This window comes from Aethalodelphis obliquidens, unplaced genomic scaffold (assembly GCF_003676395.1).
Source record: "Aethalodelphis obliquidens isolate GAN/ISIS:26980383/991018 unplaced genomic scaffold, ASM367639v1 scaffold39, whole genome shotgun sequence".
Classification (NCBI taxonomy): Eukaryota; Metazoa; Chordata; class Mammalia; order Artiodactyla; family Delphinidae; genus Aethalodelphis; species Aethalodelphis obliquidens.
This window is the reverse complement of record NW_020837983.1, coordinates 10,149,640-10,173,487: the sequence shown is the minus strand read 5'-3', so window position 1 is coordinate 10,173,487 and position 23,848 is coordinate 10,149,640. Positions and strand designations below refer to the sequence as shown.

Below are 23,848 nucleotides of genomic sequence, written 5' to 3'. Positions count from 1 at the left end.
GGATTACAGTTGATTAACAATGTTGTGTTAGTTTCAGGTGTACAGCAAAGTGATTCAGTTATACATACACAAGTATTCTTTTTCAAATTCTTTTCCCATATAGGTCATTACAGAGTATTGAGTAGAGTTCCCTGTGCTATACAGTAGGTCCTTATTAGTTATCTATTTTATATATAATAGTAGTGTGTATATGTCAATCCCAATCTCTCAGTTTATCCTTTCCCCCTTCCCTCCATAACTGTAAGACTGTTTCTACATCTATGACTCTATTTCTGTTTTGTAAATAAGTTCATTTGTGCCATTTTTTTAGGTTCCACATATAAGTGATATCATATGATATTTGTCCTTCTCTGTCTGACTGTCATATGACAGTCTCTAGGTCCATACATGTGGCTGCAAATGGCATTGTTTCATTCTTTTTTAATGGCTGAGTAATATTCCATTGCATATATGTACCACATCTTCTTTATCTCTTCTTCAGTCAATGGACATTTAGGTTGCTTCCAGTCCTGGATATTGTAAATAATGCTGCAGTGAACATTGGGATGCATGTATCTTTTTGAATTATGGTCTTCTCAGGGTTTATGCCCAGGAGTGGGATCGCTGGATGGCATGGTAGCTCTATTTTTAGTTTGTTAAGGAAACTCCATACTGTTCTCCATAGTGGCTGTACCAATTTGCATTCCCACCAACAGTGTAGAAGGGTTCCCTTTTCTCCACACCCTCCCCAGCATTTACTGTTTGTAGATGTTTTGTTGATGGCTATTCTGACCAGTGTGAGGTGATACCTCACTGTAGTTTTGATTTGCATTTCTCTGATAATTAGTGATGTTCAGCATCTTTTCATGTGCCTTTTTGGCCATCTGTATATCTTCTTTGGAGAAATTTCTATTTAGATGTCCTCCCCATTTTTTGACTGGGATGTTTGTTTTTTGTTATTGAGCTGCATGAGCTGTTTGTATATTTTGGAGGTTAATGCCATGTTGGTCACTTAGGTTTGCAAATATTTTCTCCCACTCTGTTGGTTGTCTTTTTGTCTCATTTATGGTTTTCTTTGCTGTGCAAACACTGTTAAGTTTAATTACGTCCATTTGTTTATTTTTGTTTTTATTTTCATTACTCTAGGAGGTGGATCCAAAAAGATATTTCTGCAATTTATGTCAGAGAGTGTTCTATGTTTTCCTCTAAGAGTTTTATAGTATCAGCCTAACATTTAGGTCTTTAATCCATTTTGAGTTTATTTTTGTGTATGGTGTTAGGGAGTGTTCTAATTTCATCCTTTTACATGTGGCTGTCCAGTTTTCCCAGCACCACTTATTGAAGAACTGTCTTTTCTCCCTTGTGTATTCTTGCCTCCTTTGTCATAGATTAGTTGGCCATAGGTGTGTGGGTTTATCTCTGGACTTTCTATCCTGTTCCATTGATCTATATTTCAGTTTTTGTGCCAGTACCATACTGTTTTGATTACTGTAACTTTATAGTATACTCTGAAGTCAGGCAGCTTGATTTCTCCAGCTCCTTTTTTCTTTCTCAAGATTGCTTTGGCTCTTTGGGGTCTTTTGTGTTTCCATACAAATTTAAAAAATTTTTGTCCTAGTTCTGTGAAAAATGCCATTGGTAGTTTGATAGGGATTGCATTGAATCTGTAGATTGCTTTGGGTAGTATAGTCATTTTGATAATATTGATTCTTCCAGTCCAGGAAAATGGTATATCTCTCCATCTGTTTGTGTCATCTTTGATTTCTTTCATCAGTGTCTTATAGTCTTCTGAGTCTTTTACCTCCTTAGGTAGGTTTATTCCTAGGTATTTTATTCTTTTTGTTGCACTGGTGAATGGGATTGTTTGCTTAATTTCTCTTTCTGATCTTTCGTTGTTAGTGTACAGGAATGCAAGAGATTTCTGTGCATTAATTTTGTATCCTGAAACTTTACCAAATTCATTGATGAGCTCTAGTTGTTTTCTGGTAGCATCTTTAGGATTTTCTATGTATAGCATCATGTCATCTGCAAACAGTGACAGTTTTACTTCTTTTCAAATTTGGATTCCTTTGATTTCTTTTTCTTCTCTGATTGCCATGGCCAGGACTTCCAAAACTATGTTGAGTAAAAGTGGTGAGAGTGGACATCCTTGTCTTGTTCCTGATCGTAGAGGAGATGCTTTCAGTTTTTCACCATTGAGAATGATATTTGCTGTGGGTTTGTTGTATATGGCCCTTATTATGTTGAGGTAGGTTCTCTCTGTGCCCATTTTCTGGAGAGTTTTTGTCATAATTGGGTGTTGAATTTTGTCAAAAGCTTTTTCTGAATCTATTGAGATTGTATGGTTTTTATTCTTCAGTTTGTTAATGTGGTATATCACATTGATTGATTTGTGTATATTGAAAAATCCTTGAATCTCTGGGATAAATTCCACTTGATCATGGTGTATGATCCTTTTAATGTGTTGTTGGATTCTGTTTGCTAGTATTTTGTTGAGGATTTTTATGTCAATGTTCATCAGTGATATTGGCCTGTAATCTTCTCTTACTGTTGTATCTTTGTCTGGTTTTGGTACCAGGGTGATGGTGGCCTCACAGATGACCTTGGGAGTGTTCCCTCATCTGCAATTTTTTGGAAGAGTTTCAGAAGGATAGGTGTAAACTCTTCTCTAAATGTTTGATAGAATTCCCCTGTGAAGACATCTAGTCCTGGACCTCTGTGTGTTGGAAGTTTTTAAAGTACAGTTTCAATTTCAGTACTTGCGATTGGTCTGTTCATATTTTCTATTTCCTCCTGGTTCAGTCTTGGAGGGTTGTACCTTTCTAAGAATTTGTCCATTTCTTCTAGGCTGTCCATTTTATTGGCATATAGTTGCTTGTAGTAGATTCTTATGATCCTTTGTATTTCCGTGATGTCAGTTATAACTTCTCCTTGTTCGTTTCTAATTTTATTGATTTGAGCCATATTTCTTTTTTTTTTTTGATGAGTTTGGCTAAAGGTTTATCAATTTGTTTATCTTTTCAAAGAACCAGCTTGTAGTTTCATTGATCTTATCTATTGTTTTCTTTGTCTCTATTTCATTTATTTCTGCTCTGATCTTTATGATATCTTTCCTTCCGCTAACTTTGGGTTTTATTTGTTCTCTTTCTCTAGTTGCTTTAGGTGTAAGGTTAGGCTTTTTTTTTTTTTTTGAGGTTTTTCTTGTTTCTTGAGGTAGGCTTGTATAGCTATACACTGCCCTCTTAGAACTGCTTTTGCTGCATCCCATAGGTTTTGGATCGTTTTGTTTTCATTGTCATTTGTCTCTAGGTATTTTTTATTTCTTTGGTGATCCATTGGTTGTTTAGTAACGTATTATTTAGTCTCTACATGTTTGTGTTTTCTACAGTTTTTTTTCCTGTAATTGATTTCTAATCCCATAATGTTCAGTTTCCATTTGTATAGAATACCTTTTTCCATCCCCTCACTTTCAGTCTGTTTGTGTCGCTAGATCTGAAATGGGTTTCTTGTAGACAGCATATATATGGGTCTTGTTTTTGTATCCATTCAGCCAGTCTGTATCTTTTGTTTGGAGCATTTAATCCTTTTACATTTAAGGTAATTATTGATATGTATGTTCCTATTGACATTTTCTTAATTGTTTTGGATTTGTTTTTGTAGGTCTTTTTTCTTCCCTTCCTCTTTTGTTCTCTTCTCTTGTAATTTGTTGACTATCTTTGGTATTGTGTTTGAGTTGCCTTTTCTTTTTTGTTTGTGTATCTATTGCAGTTTTGAGGTTTGCTGTTCCCATGAGGTTTTGATACAGCAGTCTATATAGGTACAAGGTTGTTTTAAGTTGCTTGTCTCTTTCCCACCTAGAGAAGTTCCTTTAGCATTTGTTGTAAAGCTTGTTTGGTGGTGCTGAATTCTCTTAGCTTTTGCTTGTCTCTAAAACTTTTGTTTTTTCTGTTGAATCTGAAGGAGAACCTTGCTGGGTAGAGTATTCTTTGTTGTTGGTTTTTTTCCCTTTCATCCCTTGAAATATATTGTGCCACTCCCTTCTGGCCTGCAGAGTTTCTGGCTTAAAAATCAGCTGATAACCTCATGGAGATCCCCTTGTATGTTATTTGTTGCTTTTTCCTTGTTGCTCTTAATATTTTTTCTTTGTCTTTAATTTTTGTCAGTTTCATTAATATGTGTCTTGGCATTTTCCTCCTTGGGTTCATCCTATATGGGACTCTCTGCACTTTCTGGACTTGAGTGTTTCCTTTCTCATGTTAGGGAAATTTTTGGCTATAATATCTTCAAAAATTTCCTCAGTTCCTTTTTCTTTCTCTTCTCCTTCTGGGACCCGATAAAATGAATGTTGGTGTGTTTAATGTTGTCCCAGATGTCTCTGAGACTGTCCTCATTTCTTTTCATTCTTTTTTCTTTATTCTGTTCTGTGGCAGTGATTTCCACCACTCTGTGTTCCAGCTCACTTATTCGTTCCTTTGCCTCAGTTACTCTGCTACTGATCCCTTCTAGTGTGCTTTGTCATTTTAGTTATTGTATTGTTCATCTGTTGTTTGTTCTTTATATCTTCTAACTCCTTGTTAAACTTTTCTTGTGTCTTCTTGATCTGTGCTTCCATTTTTTTTCTGAGATCTTGGATCATCTTTACTATCATTACTGTGACTTCTTTTTCAGCTAGATTGCCTATCTCCTCTTCATTTAGTTGTTCTTGTGTGGTTTTATCTTGTTCCTTTTTTTGCAACATATTTCTCTGTCATCTCATTTTGTTGAACTTTCTGTGTTTGTGGTCTCCTTTCCACAGGTTGCAGGACCATAGTTCTTATTGTTTCTGGTGTCTGCCCCCTGGTGGGTGAGGTTGGTCCAGAGGCTTATGCAGGCTTCCTGGTGGGAGGGACTGGTGCTTGCCCTTTGGTGAGTGGAGCTGGGCCTTGTCCGTCTGATGGGCAGGGTTGTGACAAGGGGTGTGTTTTGAGGTAGCTATGAGCTCAGTATGACTTTAGGCAGCCTGTCTGCTGATGGGTGGGGCTGTGTTCCTGTCCTGCTGGTTGTTTGGTCTGAAGCATTCCAGCTCTGCAGCCTGTAGGCTGTTGGGTGTGGCCAGGTCTTAGTGCAAAGTGGGGACCTCCAGGAGAGCTCACACTGATCAGTATTCTCTGGGGTCCAGTATTCTCTGGTGCCCACAAAGCCCCACCTCCGCCACCAGTGTCCCTGCCCTGACAGTGAGCTGCAGCCAACCCCCACCTCCCCAGGAAACCCTCTCAGACCCTAGTTAGGTCTAGCTGTGATTCCTATGGAGGTATTGCTTTGTGCTCTGTCCCAGCACACATGAGGTCTTGTGTGCCCCCTCCAAGAGTAGAGTGTCTGTTTCTTCCAGCCCTGTGGAGCTCCTGCACTCTGGGGTTCTTCCTCCTAATGCCTGACTCTGAGACTGTCTTGAAGGGCTATTTTTATGTGGGAATGTCCCTATGTAGTCTCTGTGTGTTTAATATTTTTTGGTGCAAGGGCTGTTTTTAGTATGGATGTCTGCCCCCTCTTTCCTCAGTGTATGCTGGCCGTTATCCCCTTGATACGAGGTGTGACTGATGTTGTGGTGACCTAAGCCTGCACTGGATATTGAGCGGAGCCTCCTCTTTGCTCTGTGGTTGTTAATTCCCTGTCAGGGACAGGGTCTGCGGCCCTCAGATCTGTTTCTGAGCTGTGTTTCTAATTGTGGTATGCAGTAGGTGAGATTGGAGCTCTCCTACTGGGAGAGAAGCCACTGAGTTTTCCTCCTCGAACTGTTCACCTGTGAGTGAACTCTGTTGTGTCACTTTTCACCCATTGTGTTGGCTCACAAATTACACTGTTGTTGGAACTGCTCTCAGCGCCCCCTTAACTGTGGGTATGCCGGCAGTTGGCCCTGGCATCTCTCAGGCGTTGTTTTCACCAGGCCACCAGTGCAGATCCACCGAAGTCATATCCCAGGACTGCAGTAGTCGTGTACCTGGACCCACTGTGGTAGCTGTGGAGGCAGCTCAGATTCTGGCCTGGTCCAGTCTCCGTGTGTACGGGCCCACAAAGCCCACAGCTGCTAAAGCTAGACCCGTCTCAGCTATGGGAGCACTCGTCCATTTGGACGTTCCTCAGTTGCTGAGTTTACAGTGCTGACAGCGGGGGTGTAAATCCGTGGTTCCTGCAGCCTCAAGGAGAAATTTGAGCTCTTCTTCCTTAGTTGCATTGCCCCTGGGGCTCAGCTGTGGTTTCAGCCCCACCTCTGTGTGTGTTCCTCCTGCTAGCATCTGTTCCTCAGGCTGTCCCAGAGCACATGCACCCACCCAGGTGGGCGGGGGTGGAGGCGGCAACAGGTGGGGCACGCGAGCCTGCTCAGTCAGGTAACCATCCTAATGCCCCCGGAGGCAGGGGCCAGTGCATAGGGAAGGGGGCTGCAATGGTGGCCTCACCCCTTGCGTGCCACTCAACAATGGCACTCTGCTTCTATGGCAGCCTGGGATTCTTCCATGAACATTCCCAATCGTGGAGCTCTTTACTCCCGTCCCTTCAGGCTGTCCCTTCACAGCCAACAGCTGTCCCCTCCCTGATTCCGCTCTCCAGACCCCATGTTCCATCATGCAGCCCTGCTCCGCACCAGCAGACACAGGACTCGGTCTGGGGAGCTCAGGGCTGCGGCATGGACCATCTGGACCATCCGTGTGGGTCTTACTCTGTCCTGTCTGCCACAGACTGGTTGCTGCCCTCTCTTCCAAGCCCCTGAAGCTCCCTCTCTGTCCCAGCTGGTCTCCCCACCAGTGAGGGGGCTTCCCTGCGTGCGGGAACCTCTCCTCTCCTTCAGCTCCCCTGCAAGGGTGCAGGTCCCGTCCTGTTTCCTCTTCTTTTTTTCTTTCTTAAGTCCTACCCGGTTGCGTGGGGATTTTTCTTGCCCTTTCAGGTGTCCAGGGTCCTCTGCTAGTGTTCAGCAGGTGCTCTATGAGAATTGTTCCATTTGTAGATGTAGATGTATTCTTAATGTACTTGTGGGGAGAGGCGAACTGCACATCCTCCTATTCCTCCATCTTGACTCTGTCCCCCATCCCCCCAGTCATGTTCTGTGGGAAACCTTTGCTGGTTTTCATGCCCATGTGGCCTCCCACAGAATCCTGAACTTCTGGTGCTTATAGCACTCTGTTATTATTGCTTATTGAATTATCTGTAAACTCCTTAAAGGAAGGGCCTTCTCTTTCTTGTTAACCTTGGTATCCTCAATGATAATGCCTGGTGATGTAAAATATTTAACAAAATTCCCTAAAATTGGAAGGACAAAGGGCTTGCAGTCACTCTAGCAGTCTTACCAAGTTTTCTGGTTAGTTCTTTTTCTGTTTGTGATTATTTTTCACCCATTTTATGACTGTGAAAATACTGAGACTGAATTTTTTGTCACTCTTTCTCTTTCAGTAAGTTACTTAAGTTTTCTGGATTCAGCTTGTTAATCCGTAAAACATAGATAATAGTTGATACAGGGTTGTTGAGAGAATTGAAGAAGTACTTGTGACTCAGGGTTCTTACTCTCTCCCATCCAAATAGAAGGTACAGGCAGGGCTCCCTGTAAGAGCTAGAGGTAATATTGCTCTAGTGATTAGGCCATCGTTGTCCTGAATGGTGAATTTCTTTGACACACTTTTTCTTTTTCACTTGTCCTCTAATAGTGTCTCAATCGTGAACAAGGTATTCACTGGGTCAAAAAAGAAAGACTTCCAGCATTTCTGGAAAGTGATTGCTACTTTGAATACAGGTATTGTAATCCCATCAATATACATATTTTTAAATGATTTTTGTTCACCAAAAATAATTTTTCTGTACTTTCTTAATAAAATTGTATACCTTTAAACTCATTTGAGTTTATATTCCACTTGCTATATAGTATAAGATAGAGCATTGGTAAAAATCACTTAACTTTTGCAAAGAGATTTTGTAGAAACAGTACCTAATAAATGTATTTCAATTCTGCTTCTTTGATCATTATATTTAAAATTTTTTTCTACTTCTGTAAAGGTATTTATGTTCAGGATGTTAAAAAATGAATGAGTGTCATAAAAAAGACAGAATGTTGTAGTACAGGGCCATGTTTTTCTTTTATGCTCCCTGACTTCTAAAGTTTAAGTACCTAAACATTCTGAAGTTTTACTAAAATTTGACTTTTGCTTAGAACAACTGTTTTTTTAAATAAAAATAAAATAAAATAGAATAATTATTAATTAGTAAGTCTATGAATAAGCCATTAATTTTAGTAGATCCTAAGAGAATCATCCTGCAGAGTTAGGACAGGAGATTGATTTGAATACATAAAACAAAAATTTTTTTTTTCTAAATTCTACCATATTTGAAACTTATTTCTAGTTTGTATGATTTCTGAAATGCAGGTTAGCCAAATTGGTTTCACAAGTAAGATGGAGTGAATCAGGCATGAATATCACATTAGGTGCAGATTTTTCTCCCTGGGTCCTGAAAAAACCAACCAGTCCACCACCTCCTCCTGTTGAAGAAGATGATGTTATAAGTATGAAAAAGTTCTGCATTTCTCTTGGCAAGGTAAAAGTGTGAGTGTTTCTTTGTGTCTTGGCACTTCAGTGAAACTTCTCATTTTAGGGATATGAATTTCATGTACCACTTGAATAGGAAAATGCTTTCAAATACTTCTGAAGTAGATTTAGCAAATATTCTTTTAGGTTTATGCTGACTTATTTGCCCTACACTCTTTCACCTGAAATGTAATTAGAATTATTATCCTCATGTGTACAAAGGAAAAATGCACAATTGAAGAACATCCCCAATGTCACCTGGGAAGCAAGGGTTTCATTGTTCATTCCAAATTTTTTATTATTTGGAATTTGTAATTTTTGTACCATACAACAATAAATTGGGCCTTCTCTTCCCTATTGTCAAGATTATTCTTCAGTAATAAAATGCATAACTGTTTAGCTGTTACCAGATAAATTTGCCCTTCACACTTGGAGAATGTTGGGTGGTATGGGTACGTTTGAAGAGATCTAACCTAGAATCAAATGTCCTTTTGGGGAATCACAGTTTAGTGAATACCGTTGTTTGATCTTTGCCTCTGCCAGGGCGGAACAATTTTCCTTCTACCCTTCTAGGTTCTTTGGCTGATCTATTAAAAACAAAACAAAAAAATGACATAAGACAGGGTAACAGGAAAAAACAAATGTAATTTAGTATGTATGGGAACCCTATAAGAATATAAGACCCAAGAGCAAGTTGGGCAGTTGAGACATATATGCCATCCTGAGCTAAGGAATGGGGTAGGGGCCTGGGGCTTCAAAGTGGAGGAGGGTAATTCACAGGACTATAAGAAGACCAGATGTTTGGTAATTAGATGTTTACCTGCCATATAGATAGGTCGGTCATTCAGATAAAAGTTATCTCTGGTGCTGGCTGTCTCTGAGCCAGGCCCCCTATGTAAATTCTTTTAGGTAGTTAAAGGAGAGGTAAGTGTTTTTCTTGAGTCTGTTGGGTCGTGATCTCCTTCAGCTCACAATAATCCATAATGCCATGGCATATTTTGGGGTCACATATTCTGCTTCTCTTTAGCCTCTAATTACCAGATCTTCTCTCTGGGAAGACATTTCTAATACACAGTTCTTTACAAAACCAGGAATTGCAAATATGTTACCCATGTGTTGCTATTCTCCTAGTTTGCATTCATGACAGAGATTGCTAATCAATTATGGCAATTTTCCTGCTGAGCTAGGACTTGGCTCCAAATTCTTTTTCAACACAGCATTCTAGGCAGGCACTTCCAAGTGATCAAAGATGTCATACAAGAGGAAAACTATTTGCCATCTCTGTTGGAATGGATATCCTTCTCCTATCTTATTTGAACATTTTTTTCATGTGTAAGCTCCTATTTAATTTTGTAGTTTGACAGTTCTATCAGCAATATTTGGCAAAAATGTTAAAAAATTATGCCAGTCCCATTATTTCCTCTGAATAATGCTCAGGGATGTACTGAAAGCACATTTTTCTTTTCTCTTATATTTATTTTTAGGTATTTATTTTTTATCTTAACCCATATGTTATAATAATGTTAGGGATGTCAAAAAATATACTGATAGTAGGGGTCAATAAACATACAAAGGAAAGAATCAATCTAGGGGAATAAGTTCTGATTCCTTACAGGTAAATTTAATCAAATATAAGAGAATAAAAATCCAAGCTAGTTTACTTTTACTAGTTTCTGTGATGGAAAAAGCTCATTTCTGTCAACTTGAGTAATATTTGAACTGTATATTTTTTTTAATAGCCTTTAAACTTTGAGGACTCAGTTTTCTTTGGGACCTTAAATCACTAAACCATGACTATAGATAGGGATTAATCCATATGATAATTGGTAATATTTCTTTGAGTCTTCAGTTATACCATCTAAACACAAACAATTGACGCATCTTTTAAGAGTACAAAGTAGAATAGTTAACTGCTTTTATGTCTGGCTAACTACTTCTTTCTCCCCTGTCTTCTACTCTCTCATCTTTTTTGTGCAGTTGAAATAGCAAGGACTCTTGTATGTTGGTCTCTCTCTGTTCCTTGAAAGTTCCTTAATTATTTTGGTCTCCTCTCAGTGCTTAGGATACTACTTGTAATAGAGTAGTCATTCAATAAATATGTTGAATGAACATGTAATCAGTAATAAATGACTTGGTTTTAGAGGAAGGAAAAGGGGAAACAAAAGGCAATTAGATTCAAAGCTTTTATCTACCAAGGAAACCTTACTTCTAAGACGGGCAGTGAGTACACTGATGACACCTGATATTTCTTTCTCTTGCTTTTGGTCTTATTGTGTGGCCTGACGTACCCTGCTAATTCTGCATAATAGTCAGGGAACAAATCTATTCCATTTGAGCCTTGCCTCCTCTGTGAGTGTTCCTTAGGCTAAGGGCCAACCAGGTTGGAGAAAGGAGAAATGAGAGTAATGCTGGGCACTCCCTTTTCTGCTTCTGTTGAACAAGCTGGATTATCCTAGAAGAGTAGGTGAGGACATGACTAAGAAGCAGGAAGAAGAATCTTCCCAGGAAATCTGAGGTGGAGTTTCTTAGGACTGGGGTTCTAGAAGCTGTGTGTCAGGTTGAGAATTGGGTCAGCTGGTTCAGGAGTACACAAAAGAAAGGAAACATTGAAGCCTTCATCCAGGGGCAGGTGAGTCAGGAATCAGCCTTCAGGAAGCATCCAATCCAAGCAAAGTTGTGAAAACTGAATCTAAGGTAAAGGGGAAGTTGAGCATGGAGAGGTTTCCAGTGCTATTGAGAGTTAAGTTTTTGTCATATTAGGGAGGAGTTGTTAAAAACACTGAGCCAGGCCAGACAGAATTGGGGGCATGAAATAACTGGGAAAGTTGTGAATGGGAGTAGCTGGCAAAAGATGCATCCAAAGACTGATGAGCCGTGGTGACTGCCAAGTTAAAGTTAGATGGTGTGAATTTGTAGTGAATCCAGGAAGTAGGATTGCATGCTTCTGGTGGAAGAGTGAAGAATTTGATGGGTAGTGAGCTCATTTCTTTCCTTTGATCATCTAATATGAAAATAATCTGAATTGAAATTTCCTTACCATTATTCTCAGCTAATGAGTTTTTCTGTGTACAACATTCTTTTCTTTCACGGCATAATTTTTCCTTTACATATTGCACTATGCAAATGAATATTATCATAATGACTTGTCCAGATTCATGACTGGAAGAATACTGCTAATCTTATGTTAAACAAATGTGCTCCTTTCTTCCTAGGCCTCCTATACTCAAACAAAAGATTGGTTTGCATTAGCAAAACAAAATCAGCAAACAGTATCAACCTTTTCATTACCTTCTTGTGTATTACACAACAAAATTGGATCACCAGTTAATTCATCTGTTTCTGGTAAGCAGAAAAGGACAAGAATGGCCTCAGAACTCCTTTTTACATCTTTTGTTGTTATTCTAAACTTACAGTACAACACTTAGTGGATGGGGAGAAAAAATTATCTCCCCTGCAACACCACTTTCTACTGTTTTTCAAGAGACAACCTGATATAGTGAAAAGAGGATGAGTTTAGAACCCAACTCTGATACTTATTAGTTTGTGACTTCTGCAAATTATTCCACTTCTGGGAGCTTTGCTTTTGTCATCTGTAAGATTAAACTAATGATGCATATATACTGAATGTATAGAAAATGCTTAGTGCTTCGTACCTAATGGACAGTCAATAAATATTTGTCTTGTCATTATTTCCTGTCACAGTTTACAAATTCTTATTATTAATCCTTTGAAATGAAGTGGGTGCAACCTTTCTCTTCTCCCCAAAGTAAATAGTGATTTATGGAACTTGAGTTTTCCTTCTGTTTTTAAGTTCAGACTGTTTCTCACCTTGAAAAGCAGATAAATTTCTACTGTGGGGAACTTTTGTGGGTGATACAAACTTTTCATAAATAAAGGGAACCTTCCAGAAATGGGAGTAATTAAATACGATATTGTTAGAGGGAAAAAAAATCTTGCAATGTGATTCAAGAGGGGAACTCAGAAATTCACTAACAATTCTTATATAATTCCTTTGAAAAGTATAAGCAACCTCTGGAGGTGATAAGTCTGGATTCTCTAGGATTGAACCCAAATCTAGGTAAAGGGGAAAATCATCTTCCTAATTGGAAATTGCTGAATTTATAGATTTCTTACTATTTTCCCCAAATAGTAAAGTAGAAAATTGGAGAGTGACGTTAGTAAGCAGGAAGAGAAAGGATAGCAGGAAGGCAGTGAGCAGAAGTGCCAGGCTTGCACTTTACCTCCAAGTCTGTGGGGTTGAGTGTATACCCAGTATCCTTTCACAGGTTTACAAAAGTCTAATCTCAATTTTGGGGAAGTTTAGTATATTTATTTTCAATTAAAATTGTAATGAAACATTTCCAGTTCATTGAGACTTGAAATCTATTACTGAGAAAACTGAGAGTGGGACACATGGGTCAGGGTTTTCCTGATCCACGGCTTTGCAAGGGGTAGATTTGCCATGTGAAATAAAGCACTGATATCAGATATTTCACTGATTTCTGAAAGACAGAAGAATAGGGGCTAGACTATATCTTTAGAAAAAGTGTAAAAGCAATCCATTTGTATTTGTAAGTCTTCACAAGGGCCTTATGCAATTTTGTAATTTTAACGATAGGTTGTAAGTATAGTAGTAATTGAATCTTTCTGATAAAATAGTGAATTTTTTTAATTGCTATTATGACTCCAGTTCTGGTCCGTTCTTCTATCATCTCATCACCTATGGCAGCTAATTTTATTTTACCATAGAACATGAAATATTAAAGTACATACAGTTTTTTGATGTACACATTCTAATTCTTTAATAGATTTGGCCTTTGTATGTTGACATTTTCAGCCTGGAATATTACATTTTAAAAGTGTATAATGTCTTTTTGAAGATCCTCTTTATTAAGGATATCAAATATTTAATTCATCTGCCACCAATATCCCCTTTCATGTCCAGGGAAGACATGGCTAATCCCTGTTGGCAGTTTTTCTCTCTACTGATCCCAAATGTAGCCTTAGACTCCTCATTGACACTGGTTGGTCCCTGCAGTCACTACCGATGATAAACCCATTTGCCATCCTAGCTCTATAACATCTAGTTAATAATTAAAAGAAAACTTTTACATTTATGTCTGATCTAATAGCCTTTTATGATTTAATACAGAGAGTTTTATCTTTGATGATGGAGTTCACCCCAGGACGAAAAAGAGCCCATCTACAGCCACTAGGTTAATTTCCGAATTTGAAGAAGATGGGCCTGTATCTCTACAAGACACTCCTTCTCAAGCTCTTCTGAGGACATACCTTGAAAAGCAACAGGATGTTGATGAAAGCCTGACATTGCATTTCTCAACATGTGAAGAATTTTTAAGATCTTATATAAACTTTATTTTGAGAGTGGCAATTCATCAAATTCTTGGAGCACCACTTAGAGAAAGCCCAGATTATATAAATTTCAGAAATGTAACAGAAGTGGTATTTGATGAGTGTTTGGGGACTACCTCTGGCAAGAATGTTTTGCAGAGTGAAATGCTAAAGGAAAAGTCGGAAGACATGTTAGCACAAGCAGTTTCAAAAACTGAGAGCGTTGGACTAGAAAGCAGGGCTAATTGGTGTATTTCTCATAAAACTTATGACATTGGCAATAGAAAGGAGTTCGAAAGATTTAAGAAATTTATTAAAGGTACATTAGGGGAGAGATATTGGTGGCTCTGGATGGATATTGAGAGGTTAAAAGTTCTTAAGGATTGTGGAAGACATCAAAGGTATTTCTACTTTTTTATTTTTCAATAGTTTTAAAACCAAATTATAGAATATTAGTTTGGGTCATGTAAGCACCGGCAGAAAGCCTGAAATAAATATTTAAATGTAATTTATACTTTTAGAGGAATCAATAATAATAAGATTTATTTTATTATAATAATATTGATTTATGTAAAAGATACCTTATGCCAGTGTAAGGGGCTGGCTCTTCCTAACAGCCTGCTCAGTTAACAAATTCTATGGTCTTTAGTCAGATGCCACTTCGACATTCATATCTGAATGTGATAGCTGCTAGATATGATGCTGGATATCCTCTAGAGAGCCTCTTAAAAGTCTGATGGGGCACAGGTCTTCAGCTCCTCCAAATGTTTTAGGTCACTATAAGTCTTAAGAACCTTAAGAGGACCCTGCTTTAGGAAAGTCCTTATCTTGTGTTTTCCTGATCTGCTCTGAACTCTGAAGCAGATCCACTGTAGTAGACTGCAGTTCCCATTAAAGGTTTGACTGAGTAAGTACTAGTGACTGGATTATTCCAGTTATCTCAGTGGCATTCAGATCGCAATGCCACTGTTGTTGATCATAATGATCATAACGTCATTGTTGTACACAGTTATAAGTGCAGGGATTACCAAATGGTTGATTATGAAGCATGACCTGATTGATCCCAGGGTAGAAGGCCACTACCACTTGCCAAGACATGTTAGGGAAGGGATACGCAAGCAACCTACATAGATTCTTCAGAATTAATACTGTATTAGTTCCTATTGTTGCTGTAATAAATTACCACAAACTAAGTGGCTTAAATCAACACGAATTAATTCTCTTACAGTTGAAAGGTTAGAAATCTAAAATGGGTATGCAGGGCTGCGTTCCTTCTGAACACTCTAGGGGAAAATCCATTTCCTTGCCTTTTCCAGCTTCTGAGGCCACCTACTTTCCTGGGCTTATGCCCCCTTCCTCCATCTCCAAAGCCAGCAGCATGGCATCTTTTCTCTTCTCTGACTGCTGCTTCTATCCTCACTTCTTTTCTCTATGACTATTACCCTCCTGCCTCCATCTTAGAAGGACTGTTAAGATTACATTAACACCAATTAGATAAGCCAGGATGATCTCCTCAAAATCCTAATCACATCTGCAGAGTCCCTTCTGTCATGTAAGGTAACATTCTTAGGTTCTGGAGATTAGGATATGGACATCTTTGTAAGGCCATTGTTCAGCCTACCAAAAATACCCTTCCCATTCCCATATCTGTGAGAAATATTTATATCTCCCTGTAACTCACTTTTGGTTTTAAGATAGTTCATTAATTGCCTGAAACATTTTGGAAGTGAAAATATTTGGCTAGTTGAATATTGTGTCAATGTGTGTGTATTATTTCAGACATATTGAGAAGATGAAAAAATGCTATCTAGTGAGCAGTGGAGACTGCTACCTTTCTGCAGAAATCTTATCAAAATTTAAACTGCTAGATGGATCTCAGTGGAATGAAGAACACTTAAAAAATATTCAGACTGAGGTTGTAAAACCCTTACTTCTTTATTGGTAAGAAAAAATAATATGAATCAAAGTTATTTGCTTTCACTTTTCTTAAGCTAGTTACAAGTTATACTTTTTTGTCTTAAGGCTGTAACATTTATGGAAATTTTGAATGACAAGATTATTATATCTTTGGCCTTCTCTAAAGTACCTATCCTTTAGATAATTTTGATATTTGAGGACTTTAAATCCGTAATAAGACTAGACAGTACTTAAGCTCCATTTGAACTTTGTGAGCATATCCTTCTACCCCTGACCTTCTTACGCTCAGGACCTCATCAAATTGATGTGTGTGTGTGTGTGTGCATTTGTGTGTGTGTGTACATGTAGCTTGAGTTGGATTTGTCTCAATAAACATTCCATGAACACTTTCTATGGGCCAAGTGTTGTGCTAAGGATACAAGGGTAAAAAAACACAGTCAAGTCTAGTGATCCTAGTCTAGTGGGAGGAACATACATATAAAATGAGTGTAGTAAAAGAAAGTGTGGTGAATGTACAGGATACAGAGAAGAGGTAATATTTCACCTGGGACTCAAGGGACTCTAAACAAGAGAAAGAGAACGGACCTAGTGGAGAAAATGTGTGCCTTCTGAGGATCAGTGAGCTGTCCAGCGTGGCTGTGATGGATCTGATCATGTTACTTCTCTGCTTTAAGTCTTTAACTAGTTACCCCAAAGCTTTCAGTGTAAGGTTCAAATTCCTTAAGTTAACAAATAAGATTATCATGGGCTTCCCTGGCGGCGCAGTGGTTGAGAGTCCGCCTCCCGATGCAGGGGACAAGGGTTCATGCCCCGGTCCGGGAGGATCCCGCATGCCGTGGAGCGGCTGGGCCCGTGAGCCATGGCCGCTGAGCCTGCACGTCCGGAGCCTGTGACCGCAACGGGAGAGGCCACAACAGTGAGAGGCCCGCGTACCGCAAAACAAAACAAAACAACAACAACAAAAAGATCATCATGATTTTTTTCAATGATATGTGTTTCTTTAATTAGCTCAATCACATCCCCCTTTTTTTTTTTTAACAACCTTATTGGAGTATAATTGTTTTACAATGGTATGTTAGTTTCTGCTTTATAACAAAGTGAATCAGTTATACACATACCTATATCCCCATATCTCTTCCCTCTTGCGTCTCCCTCCCTCCTACCCTCCCTATCCCACCCCTCCAGGTGATCACAAAGCACCGAGCTGATCTCTCTGTGCTATGCGGCTGCTTCCCACTATCAGTTTCACATTTGGTAGTGTATATATGTCCATGCCACTCTCTCACTTTGCCCCAGCTTACCCTTTCCCCTCCTTGTGTCCTCAGGTCCATTCTCTAGTAGATCTGCGTCTTTATTCCTGTCTTGCCCTTAGGTTCTTCATGACCTTTTTTTTTTTTTTTTTAGATTCCATGTATACGTGTTAGCATATGGTATTTGTTTTTCTCTTTCTGACTTACTTCACTCTGTATGACAGACTCTAGGTCCATCCACCTCACTACAAATAACTCAATTTCATTTCTTTTTATGCCTGAGTAATATTCCATTGTATATATGTGCCACATCTTCTTTATCCATTCATCTGTCGATGGACACTTAGGTTGCTTCCAAGTCCTGGCTATTGTAAATAGAGCTGCAGTGAACATTGTGGTACATGACTCTCTTTGAAGGAATAAGCCTACCTAAGGAGACAAAAGACCTGTATGCAGAAAATTATAAGACACTGATGAAAGAAATTAAAGATGATACAAATAGATGGAGAGATATACCATGTTCTTGGATTGGAAGAATCAACATTGTGAAAATGACTCAACTACACAAAGCAATCTACAGGTTCAGTGCAATCCCTATCAAACTACCAATGGCATTTTTCACAGAACTGGAACAAAAAATTTCACAATTTGTATGGAAACACAAAAGATGCCAAATAGCCAAAGCAATCTTGAGAAAGAAAAACGGAGCTGGAGGAATCAGGCTCCCTCACTTCAGACTATACTATAAAGCTACAGTAATCAAGACAGTATGGTACTGGCACAAAAACAGAAATATAGATCAATGGAACAGGATAGAAAGCCCAGAGATAAACCCACGCACATATGGTCACCTTATCTTTGATAAACGAGGCAAGAATATACGAAGGAGAAAAGACAGCCTCTTCAATAAGTGGTGCTGGGAAAACTGGACAGCTACATGTAAAAGAATGAAATTAGAGCACTCCCTAACACCATACACAAAAATAAACTCAAAATGGATTGAAGACCTAAATGTAAGGCCAGACACTGTAAAACTCTTAGAGGAAAACATAGGCAGAGCACTCTATGACATAAATCACAGCAAGATCCTTTTTGACCCACCTCCTAGAGAAATGGAAATAAAAACAAAAATAAACAAATGTGACCTAATGAAACTTCAAAGCTTTTGCACAGCAAAGGAAACCATAAACAAGACCAAAAGACAACCCTCAGAATGGGAGAAAATATTTGCAAATGAAGCAACTGACAAAGAATTAGTCTCCAAAATTTACAAGCAGCTCATGCAGCTCAATAACAAAAAAACAAACAATCCAATCCAAAAATGGGCAGAAGACCTAAATAGACATTTCTCCAAAGAAGATGTACAGATTGCCAACAAACATATGAAAGAATGCTCAACATCATTAATCATTAGAGAAATGCGAATCAAAACTACAATGAGATATCATCTGACACCGGTCAGAATGGCCATCATCAAAAAATCTAGAAACAATAAATGCTGGAGAGGGTGTGGAGAAAAGGGAACCCTCTTGCACTGTTGGTGGGAATGTAAATTGATACAGCCACTATGGAGAAGGTATGAGGTTCCTTAAAAAACTAAAAATAGAACTACCATATGACCCAGCAATCCCACTACTGGACATATACCCTGAGATTATCATGATTTGTCCCTGCCTATGTCTTTGGCATTATGTCTTATCTAGGTATTCCAGATCACTTGTAAACTTTTTATTTTTCCATATATAAAGAGAATGTTCTTTTTCTCTTTCTCTGTAAACTTCTATTCTTAAATATTTAAGAAATGCAGAAAGGTATAAATTATACTAAAATAGGCACCTGTATACACACCACCCAACTTAAAAAATCATTACTAATACAGTGGAAGCTTTCCTTTTTTAAATTTAACTTTTTGTTTTGAGATAATTGTAGATTCATATGCAGCTGTTAGAAATAATACAGAGATTCTGTATACCTTTCACCCAGTTTCTTCCAATGGTAACATCTTGCATAACTGCAGTGCAATATTGCAATGAGGAAATTGACATTGATATAACTCTCCAGTCTTTTTTCATATTTTGCCAGTTTTACAAGCATTTATTTCTCTGTGTATAGTTAGTTCTATATAGTTTTATCACATGCATTTGCTGTTACAGTCAAGATACAGAGCAGTTACATTACCACATGCCTCCCTTTGTACTGCTCTCTTATAACCATACCTACCTCTTTCCTTCCCCCTTTCTCATAATTCCTGGAAACTACTAATCTATTATATAAATGAACTAATACAGTATGTAATCTTCGGGGATTGGTTTTTTCATTCAGCATAATTCCTTTGATATCCATCCAAGTTGTTTTGTTCTTTTTCATTGCTGAGTAGTATTTTGTTTTATGGATGTTATACATTCACTCACTCATTGAAGGACATTAGGGTTGTTTCCAGTCTTTTGATATTATTAATAAAGTTGCTATGAACATTGATGTACAGGTTTCTGCATGAGCGTAAGTCTTCCTTTCTCTGGGATAAATGTCCTAGAGTGAGATTAGTGGGTCATACATAGTCTTTTTTTAGTTTCAACAGCAACTGCCAAACTATTTTCCAGGGTGGATGTACCCTTTTACATTCCCAGCAGCAGTGTATGAATGATCCAGTTTTTCTGCATCCTTGCAATTGTTTGATGTTGTCACAGTTTTCTGTTTTAGCCAGTAAATACTTATTTACTTATTTTTATAAGTGTGTAGTGATATCTCATTGTAGTTTTACTTTGAAACTCTCCAGTTGTTAATGATGCTGAACGTGTTTTATATGCTTATTTGTCATTTGCATATACACTTCAGTGACATATCTGTGTGTTTTGTACATTTTCTGATTGTGTTCTTTATTATTGAGTTTTAGAGTTATTTTTATGTTCTAGATACTAGCCATTAGTCAGGTATATAGTTTGCAAATATTTTCTTCCAGTTTTTAGCTTGTCTTCTTAAAGATAAGCTTTCTGAAGTCTTCTTAAAAGGGTCTTTCATACCTTCTGGATGGGTGAACATGTAGAGGTGCACCCACATCCCTTGCCCTATGCTTCTCTTCCATCTGGCTATTTCTGAGTTATATCCTTTTATAGTAAGCCAGTCATGTAGATTAAGCAAACAAAAATATTGTGGATAATGGGAACCAGAATGCTCATCAATGTGGAAGAGAGTTACAAATATAGAAGAGAACAGAGTGAATCCTGTGGTGATGAACTGGAATTAGAGGTGCAAATGGAAAATGCAGCTTTCACAAACTCATGTTACCATACTAATTATGAAGACTAATTCACTGAAGAAAAAACAGGACAAATCAAGCAACAGAAGACCACGCAGACAAGAAAGAAAACAACTTGCAAGAGAAAATCTGAAATTAAACGTGTGTGGGATTTTCCCTGGGAGGGGGAGGGGAATATATTGGAGGACTCTCTAAATGAAGGGTTCCACATAATTTTTACTACAAATGTTTCATTAGAGTAAAGGCAGTTATCCTCTTGAGCCAAGTTTATTCAACTAATGCAAACTTCCCTATGTCAAATATACCTACTATTAAGAATAAATATAACCGTATCTGAAAAACCAAAAAAAGTGAGTCTTTTATAGAGCAAAGTTTTTGAATTCTGATGAGGCCTTCCTTTTATGGATTATGCCTGTGGTGTCAAACCTGAGAACTCTTTGCCTAACGCTATATTCTGAAGATTTTCCTATGTTTTTCCTAAAAACCTTATAATTTTATGTTTTACATTTAAGTCCGTGGCCCATTTTGAGTTATTTTTTACATATGGTGTGAGGTTTAGGTCAAGGTTCAGTTTTGGTTTGTTTTTTTTCTTGCTTATGGATATCCAGTTGCTCATCCTCATTTATTGAAAAGGCTGTTTTTCCTCTTTCCTTCTTTTCTATGTTTTTCATTAACATCCAGTGAAAGCAAACTGTATAGATTCACATAACCACCATGACAATCAGTGTACAAACAATTCTATCATCTTGAGAAACTCTCACACCACCCTTTTGTCATTAGACTCTTCCCCCACTCCCAACCCCTGGCAGCCACTGATCTGTCCTTTGTCACTATAGTGTTGTCTTTTTAGAATGTCATATAATTATACAGCATTAACTTCTGTTGGTCAGCATAATGCCACTGAAGCATAATGCATCCCAATTGTTACATGTACCGTAGTTCATACATTTTGTTATTTGGGCTTTCCGGTTGTTCTTTGTCGGTAAGTAGAAATGTGATTGAATTTGTGTGTACTCACTCAGTGTTGGAGAGGGCAAAAGCCCTTCCAGGCTCAATTGCTAACCTCAGACAGGCCTGCTATGCTTTTCTGGCTCTTTTGGTGCTGTTGCATTCTCAGGTCCATCAGGCACTGCCTTCTTCTTCTCACCTACACACCAACGTCTTGCAGGTCTTATGGCTGATCTTTTGTACCCACCTGCTTGTATATTGGGGTTTGGGGGGATACCGTGTCACATTAACATTTTGTTCTAAATGTCGTCCGTGAGTTTTTGGTTTTGCCATCTAGCTGTGCTGTCTGTTTTTATGAAGGGATTGTGAGAGGTAGAAGAACAGTATTGCTGACTTTGCCATTTTCTCAGAATTCTTTCTTAACCTTTTTTCTTGATCTAGCTAAATCCTGTATATTCTTTAAAATTCAAACGTAAACACAAACAAACATTCATGTCACCACCATGTTGCTTGGGAAATAAAGCATCACCGAGACCCCTGAAGTTGCCTTCCTGATCACACCATCCTTACTCCCACTTGGGGGTAGCCAGTATCTTGACTTCTGTGATTATCGCCTTGCTTTTCTTTGTAGTTTTACCAACCATGTATGCAAATAAATCCCTAAGCATGTATTTTTATGTGCCTGTTCTACAACTTTATAAAAATGGAATCATGTTGTATGCCTTCTTTGCGTCTTCTATCAACAGTATATTTGTAAGATTTGACTGTAACTGTATTTAAGAGTTTTATTAATTTTCACTGTTGTATATGGCATTCCAGTGCATGAATATACCATAATTTATTTAGTGTTTAAAAAAATTTGTGTCATTTTCTCTTTTCACAATTGCAAGCAATGCTGTACACATATCCGTTTTTGCAAAGTAGTTGTACCAATTTGCATTCCCACCAACCAGAATATGACAGTATCCATGGCTACAAATCCATGGTAACATTTAATATTGTCAGAGTCTTAAATTTTTGCCTATGTATTTGGTATGTCATTGGTGTTTTGTGCTTTTTCACTTGCATTTCCCTGATTATTGGTGAGGTTGATAACCTTTTCAATATTGAGTGGTCATTTGGATTTCAACTTCCATGAATTGCTTGTTTATCTTCCTTGCCCATTTTTCTATTGTGAGATACATAGATAGACGGATAGATAAATAGATATAGATAGATGTACACACATTCGCATACACACACATGTATATACATATATATATATGTGTGTATATATATATATATACACGTGTTTACACACACATATATTGGATGCAGTTCCTTTGGTGATTTACGTGGCAAATACCTTCTCCCACTCTCTAGACCTTCAGATTAAGAGGTGTACAATCAATGTACATGAGAACCTGTATGATGGAAGTGTGAAAAGGAATACAATACCTGTTTAGGATTGACTGTGAAATGTAGTCCACAGTATTTGATGAATTCACGTAGTGGCTAATAAAAAATTAATGCAATGAATTAAATAAGAATGGAAGATTAAAATGGGGCCATGTGAATATACTGTAATGATGGGAATTAGAAAATTGATATACCCAGATTTCCTGTCCAGCACATGTATGATTTATTTGATCAGGGTCTTGTAAATATGCCCACTTACTAATTGGCATGAAAATAAGAGGTAATTTTAGATATTTCCAAGTCTGCAAGTAAAGGTTTTGAAATATGGTGTAAAGTGACCACCCAGATCTTTACAGGGTGCTTTCTGATCCTAAACTAATTATGGACTTTGGGTTCTCTTCCACTCCTAACCTGTGTTTACATCAGGGAAGTATCTACCATCTTCCTGTTTTTAAAGGGAGGCAATTTTCTACCAGGACCTGAAATATGAAGTGAAATTAGTCTTTGGACCATGGCACCAGGGGGAAAACCTAGTCCAAGAAGTAATTAACAACAGGCCCTGACAGCTGGAGTTAACCCCATAGGCAATATGGGAATATCCATCAAGTTAAATGGGGCCTTGATACTGTGCCAAACATTCTTTTTCCTAAATTTCTGGCAGTAGTGTAGGTCTTTCATTTATTATCTAAATTGTTATAAAATTAATTCTTACCTTTAAATTTAAGGCTTGAAAATAGATCATATGATTCATAATCCACTTTAGTAGTATACTTAAGCATTATAAAAATGTTTATATATTTTTAAATGTTAATTTAATCCACTAGTTTTTATTTGGTATTATAGATAAATTGTAAACTGCTTTAAAACAGATCACAGATGCATTCTATTTTTGTTTTACTAGAAACTGTAAATTATTTTTTAAAATTCCTTCATTAACTAGATATATAGGTTTCTTTTTCTTATCAAACAGATAATAATTTGAATGTAATTTTATTAATTATTTTTTCTTCGTGTATATTGCCTGTTTATATTGTATAAGTGAATGTGATTTCAGGCAGTTGATATATCATAGAATAACATTGGAAGGAGGGGCTAGGCAGCAGAAAAAGAAGAAATTATTAGAAAAGAGATGTGGCAAGACTGATAATTGTGAGCGTAGATATTATACATTTGGTAGCGTTTTGATTTTTGAGGCTTATTGT

General features: G+C 37.8%; 1 protein-coding gene across 1 annotated transcript in view; it reads left to right on the top strand.

Moving 5' to 3' along the window:
* Positions 1-23,848, top strand: part of RGS22 (regulator of G protein signaling 22) — a 150,555-nt gene that overhangs the window by 47,636 nt on the left and 79,071 nt on the right. The window contains exons 4-9 of the mRNA XM_027131353.1: positions 7,653-7,738; positions 8,367-8,496; positions 10,178-10,180; positions 11,738-11,867; positions 13,678-14,278; positions 15,657-15,818. Coding sequence (XP_026987154.1) covers positions 7,653-7,738; positions 8,367-8,496; positions 10,178-10,180; positions 11,738-11,867; positions 13,678-14,278; positions 15,657-15,818 — 1,112 coding nt within the window. The remainder of the gene's footprint in view (positions 1-7,652; positions 7,739-8,366; positions 8,497-10,177; positions 10,181-11,737; positions 11,868-13,677; positions 14,279-15,656; positions 15,819-23,848) is intronic.